The sequence below is a fragment of the Melanerpes formicivorus genome, unplaced genomic scaffold (assembly GCF_026170545.1).
Source record: "Melanerpes formicivorus ecotype bairdi unplaced genomic scaffold, bMelFor1.0.p_v2 SCAF_192, whole genome shotgun sequence".
In the NCBI taxonomy this organism is placed as follows: Eukaryota; Metazoa; Chordata; class Aves; order Piciformes; family Picidae; genus Melanerpes; species Melanerpes formicivorus.
The window spans coordinates 447,154-453,153 of NW_027142544.1; the positions used below are offsets into that span (position 1 = coordinate 447,154).

A 6,000-nucleotide genomic window follows, 5' to 3' on the forward strand; every position below is an offset into this window, starting at 1 on the left:
AAGGAAAATAATTCCTCCTGCAGGAAGTCTGTGAGGTTCTGTCCCAGTGGAGGGATGAGAAGTGGTGGAGCTATGAACCCAGCAACTGCAATGCTGCTCAGAAGCAGCTGTGCCTCTTTTGAGAAGGGCACAGATTTTTCTCTTGATGGTGGATATCGATTCATGCTGCAGGTGTGGGGTTATCACACTAACAAAAGTCTCATCTCCAATCATGCTGGGGAGACCCCACTCTTCTGGTTCTACTTTTACACTCCTCTGGGCACTTACTTGCTGTCAGGGAGGTCAACAACTGTGTGGAAGAGGGACCCAGTTACAGGGACAATTTCAGGCAAGCTGTTCTCTCTCCTCTCCTTCCGAGCAGGGTGGGAGGCAGACAGGCTCCGTGCCTGAGCTTCTTCCAGGCTCACCAGTTTCATTGGCAGGGAGGCCGAGGGGAGGGTCAGACTTTTTGCAGCCAATGTGCTCTCTGAAAAGCAAGAAAATACATTCCAGCCTGGGGTGAGGAGAGATGAAGGCAAGAGCTTCATGTCTTCATTTGAGTGAAACATCTCCTGCAGAGGGGGGAAAGGAGTGGCACGTGCAGGGAGAGAGGCTTTTTGTCAGATAAGTCTTTCATCTCCCCAGCAACCTTAGCCATTTCAGTGCATTCTCAGCAGGAGCTGTGCTGAGCAGTCCACGGCTGCACTGCACAGACTTGCTGCCTTTGGAGTACAGGCTCCAGTGTGAAAGAGGCAGCCCCCAAACTGACCAAGATTCACACATTTCCCTTTATCTTTCCTTCCTTCCCCCCTCCCTCCCTTCCTTCCCACCTTCCCAGATTATCATAGAATCATAGAACCATAGAATCAATAAGGTTGGAAAAGACCTCAAAGATCATCAAGTCCAACCTGTCACCCAACACCTCATGACTACTAAACCATGACACCAAGTGCCCCTCAGTGATGGTGACTCCACCACCTCCCTGGGCAGCACATTCTAATGGCTAACAACTCTCTGTGAAGAACTTTTTCCTCACCTCCAGCCTACACTTCCCCTGGCACAGCTTGAGACTGTGTCCTCTTGTTCTGCTGCTGGTTGCCTGGGAGAAGATACCAAACCCCACCTGGCTACAACCTCCCTTCAGGTAGTTGTAGACAGCAATAAGGTGTCCCCTGAGCCTCCTCTTCTCCAGGCTAAGCAACCCCAGATCCCTCAGCCTCTCCTCACAGGGCTGTGCTCCAAACGTCTCTTCAGCCTCATTGCCCTTCTCTGGACACTTTCAAGTCTCTCAATGTCCTTCTTAAGCTGAGGGGCCCAGAACTGGACACAGGACTCAAGGTGTGGTCTAACCAGTGCTGAGTACAGGGCACAATGACTTCCCCGCTGCTGCTGGCCACACTGTTCCTGATGCAGGCCAGGATGCCATTGGCCTTCTTAGCCACCTGGGCACAATGCTGGCTCATGTTCAGCCTACTATCAACCAGTGCCCCCAGGTCCCTTTCTGCCTGGCTGCTCTCCAGCCACTCTGACCCCAGCCTGTAGTACTGCATGGGGTTGTTGTGACCAACGTGCAGCACCTGGCACTTGGATTTGTTGAATGCCATCATGTTGGACTCTGCTGATTTGTCCACTGGAGGTGTTTAGGAAGAGACTGGATGGGGAGCTTGGTGCCATGGTTTAGTTGATTAGATGGTGTTGGGTGATAGGTTGGACTCAATGATCTTGAAGGTCTTTTCCAACCTGGTTAATTCTATTCTATTCTATTTACTGTAAAGTCTTCCTTTACAGTCATCCTGATGGCTGTTATATAAACAGGGCTTATGGTGAGGTAGGGTTAGTCATGAGGTGGTGGGTGATAGGTCGGACTCGATGATCTCTGAGGTCTTTTCCAACCTGGTTAATTCTATTCTATTCTAAGGTCTCTCTCACTGCTCAGTCTTAAAAGCTTTTTGACAACAAACATGTCACTAAATACCAAAGTCAGCACCTCAGAAAACAGTTGATATCCCAGAAAATAAATGTCTTTTATAAAATGTCCCCAGGTATAAGCCATCAGGTTTTAGAACACAAGCTTGTTATTGTGGGAGTGTGGCCTCTGACTTGGGTGGGTATGGTGGCTGCAGGGCAGGTAACATCAGTATGAGGTATTATAACTGGGGAAGCCTGAGAAAAGAATTGAAGCTATGGCTGATGGGCTTAGAAAGAAGCTATGGCTGATGGGTTTAGAAAGAAGCTATGGCTGATGGGCTTAGAAAGCAAGCTTAGACCAGGAGGGAAAAGGAATCAATTGGTCTTTTGTTTTTGGTGGAAAGGGTTAAGCCAGGTGAGATCATGAAAAACATGAGCTTGAAACATGCTTGAAATATTAGTTGAAGGGGTACAGATAGAGAGGGAGTACATGGCATGTGACACATGGAGTGGTTCAGGGAGGCTGTTACCAATGTTCTCTGCAGAGCTGTCTTTTCTGTTGTTAGTGAAGATCTGATCCACATGGTTCAGGATGAACTCGATCACCAGCTGCTGCACTCGCACCTCCAGGAAAGCTGCATCCCCATTGCAGCCAACTGCCTCAATCTCCTTTGACCTGCATGAGGAAAGAGGTATGCTAGTAATCAACATTGACACACACACAGCCTCCAGGAAGGACAGAGCAGCTTTCTTCTTGCAAGACTTTGAACAGGTATGTTTTCCCCACTCTTGCTGCACCACCTCTTGCTCTCATTCTCTCACAGGTCCTGATGCTCTCTGTGCCCTTTGGTTCTTGTAAAAATGATTTGCTCTACTTTCTCTGCCACCTCTGTTATTTTCTCTCCTGCTTGTGCTATTTTCCCTGTTTAGTTTTAATGCTCTTCAGCAGCAGATAATCTTTGGCTCTCAAGTTCCATTTTTCTTTACTCCTCTTTTAGCTGTTTCAAAGCTGGGCTTTAAAGACAACACAGGAGCCTTCAAATGCCGCTTCCAGATCCCTACTTGAAGCTTCAATCACCGCGCAGTGAAATCCCTTAGAACTCTGCTCAGTGTTCCCTACTCCAATATTTTTCAGTGCTTTGCCATGTACCCCCAGTAGTCTGCTCTCTGACCCCCAGCAGCTCTACATTCTCACTCTTGCTCTCAGCAAAGAAACATTCCTTATCTTGACATGCCAAAGTGTTGCTGAAGAAATTATCTCTAGGCAATGGATCCTTTGTAAAGTTAATGACTGGTGTGTTAGATAATAGCTTGGGGCATTGCCAAGAGGATAACCCTGTAAGGAGACTGCAGTTGCATTTCTTGCTGTTTTCTTCTCTTCCCTGAGACTTGTACTTTGAAAAACAAAATGGGAAAGGAAACAGATTTTAGGTGTTCTTTACAAGGGCTGATGCTACAATGAAAACATCTCAGTAGTAAAGGTCACTTTGTGATATTCAGTATCATAGAATCAGGGTTGGAAGGGACCACAAGGATCATCTAGTTCCAACCCCCACTGCCATGGGCAGGGACACCCCACACTACATCAGGCTGGCCAGAGCCTCAGCCAGCCTGGGCTTAAATACCTCCAAGGATGGGGCCTCAACCACCTCCCTGGACAACCCATTCCAGGGTTTCACCACTCTCATGGTGAAGAACTTCCTCCTCACATCCAGCCTGAATCTCCCCACCTCCAGCTTCATTCCATTCCCCCTAGTCCTATCACTCCCTGAGATCCTGAGAAGTCCCTCCCCAGCCTTCTGTAGGCCCCCTTCAGATACTGGAAGGCCACAATTAGGTCACCTCAGAGCCTTCTCTTCTCCAGACTGAACAGCCCCAACTCCTTCAGTCTGTCCTCTTAGGAGAGGTAGGGGTCTCCAACTCTTTCAGTCTGTCCTCTTAGGAGAGGTAGGCTCTCCCCTACTTTGTGGTTTTAAAAGGTGAGATAACTCTCTAAGGAATGCTTTTTCAGGCCTGACTTCTCTAGCCAATGTCCCTCCTTCCTCTGCTATGCCAGTCCGGGGCTCCCCACATCAGCTCAGCCTTCGACCCCCATCGTGCCCTGGACTCTCTATGCTTAGGTCATTCCTCTCACTACCTAGGTATGGGATGGATGAGGAAGGGCAATTCAGCAGGATACAAAATATTTCTTTTTTTTCCCCCCAGATGCTATTTTTCTCTTGTTCTTCTTTGCTCCACAACATACCATACCAAACCTCCATCTGCATGCCATCTGGCCTCTTCCCAGCAGAGTGCCAGGCACAGCAAATGTGACGAATTAGCTGGTGGGCAAGGGATCTGACACCAGCTTGCCATCTTAAGACCACCAAGCTCATCTCACTTTTGCTCAAGCCTGTGGTATTATTGTCCTGCTGCTCTACCTCACAAGCCTTGGTGTCTCTCCCCACCCCTCTGTAGAAGCCCTGACACTGCTAGGAATGTCATTTCTGTTCCACAGTGATGAGCTAATTCCTCATTTTTAAGTCCACGTGCTCGATTCACAAACAACAGCTTCTTTTTTTTATATAAGAACCACAGAAAACCACAAACTTCCTTGAGTGCTGTCAAGTAAAACCTCAGATTATTCAACCTCAGGGATTTTTTTTCTCCTTTTAGAAACTTCTCTCTGCTCTTCTGTTTCCTTCAGTTGTTCTGCTTTTGCATTTGCCTCAGGGGATGGGTCTGCAGGCTCGGGTGCTGGCAACTCCCTTGGATCTCAACTTGGTGCTCTATATGAAAGACTTTCTGCTGCTGTACCTGAGGAGATTGGGAGCCCAGACCAAGGCCAGGTTTCTGGTGTGCATGTTGGTCATGTTGCTGAAGGAGGCCAGGTGAGTCAGGTGCTTGATCAGGTATTCCAGCGTTCTGCATGAAGAGAGAAAAATGTGTTAAAAGTTGGATGCCTGCCCACCCAGGCACCAAGGCTCAGACCCAACCCTGCCCCCAGGAGTTGTCCCTTCCTCAAGGAGAGCAGTGTCTGCAGTGGCAGAACAGGCCCCATAGGAGAGAGGATTTACCACACCATCGTTTGCATGGGATGGCAGCCGAGCGCCTGAACAACTGTGTTCTAGGGCGGCCAAGGATGGGGTGAGAACCAAACAATCCTCAGCATGATGAGTGTGAAGAAGATGGCAGATGGATGGGTGGGAGTGGGATGCTGCAAAGGCTGAGAGTTTAGCTCTTGCTCAAGCATCTCCAGCAGAGGGAAATTCTCCTCACCATCATTCAGGACACTGGCCAAGGGCTGCCACACAGGTAGTGCCCAGGGAAGGAGGATGCCAGACTGTGTCACGGGGAGGGGCTTGGTCAATCTCTAGCAAAGGTTTTGTTCAATGACATTGAAATGGCAGGTCAACTGCTGTCAGATTTGGCAATGGTGAGACAGCTTTTGGGAACTGACTTCTGGAGATTCACTCCAGCATTGTTTCATGTTCCCTTATGTTGAGAGTCAGCACGCTGTTCCTCAGCACTTGGGTGGAAATGTTCTCACCTATAATGGGATGGTGGGAGTTCCTGGATGACATTTTTGAATTCGGGCCAGCTGCTCCTCCTCAGGGAAGCGTGAGACTGCTTCCTGTGGAGACACAAGGAAAGAGTTTGTCCTGGCAATGGACTCAGGCAAAAAGGAAGAGGGAATAAGGAAAGTCACACAAGAGACCTTATTTCAGAGGGAATGCTCTCTTAGAAACAGATCATACAATCCACAAGGTTAGAAAAGACCTCAGAGATCATCAGGTCCAACCTGTCACCCAACACCTCATCACTAAACCATGGCTTCAAGTGCCACATCCAATCCCCTCTTGAACACCTCCAGGGATGGTGACCTCCACCACCTCCCTGGCAGCACATTCCAATGGCCAATTACTCTTTCTGGGAAGAACTTTCTCCTCACCTCGAGCCTAAACCTCCCCTGGTGCAGCTTGAAACTGTGTCCTCTTCTTCTGGTGCTGGTTGCCTGGGAGAAGAAACCAAACCCCACCTGGCTACAACCTCCCTTCAGGTAGTTGTAGAGAGCAATAAGGTCTCCCTTGAGCCTCCTCTTCTCCAGGCTAAACAGCCCCCAGCTCCCTCAGC

General features: G+C 48.9%; 1 protein-coding gene across 1 annotated transcript in view; it reads right to left on the reverse strand.

Moving 5' to 3' along the window:
* The window catches only part of ARHGAP31 (Rho GTPase activating protein 31), an 87,336-nt gene that overhangs the window by 18,617 nt on the left and 62,719 nt on the right, over positions 1-6,000 (reverse strand). Inside the window, 5 exon segments of the mRNA XM_068169551.1 lie at positions 268-466; positions 2,418-2,563; positions 4,684-4,791; positions 5,417-5,451; positions 5,453-5,500. Of these exon segments, the coding sequence (XP_068025652.1) occupies positions 268-466; positions 2,418-2,563; positions 4,684-4,791; positions 5,417-5,451; positions 5,453-5,500 (536 nt within the window).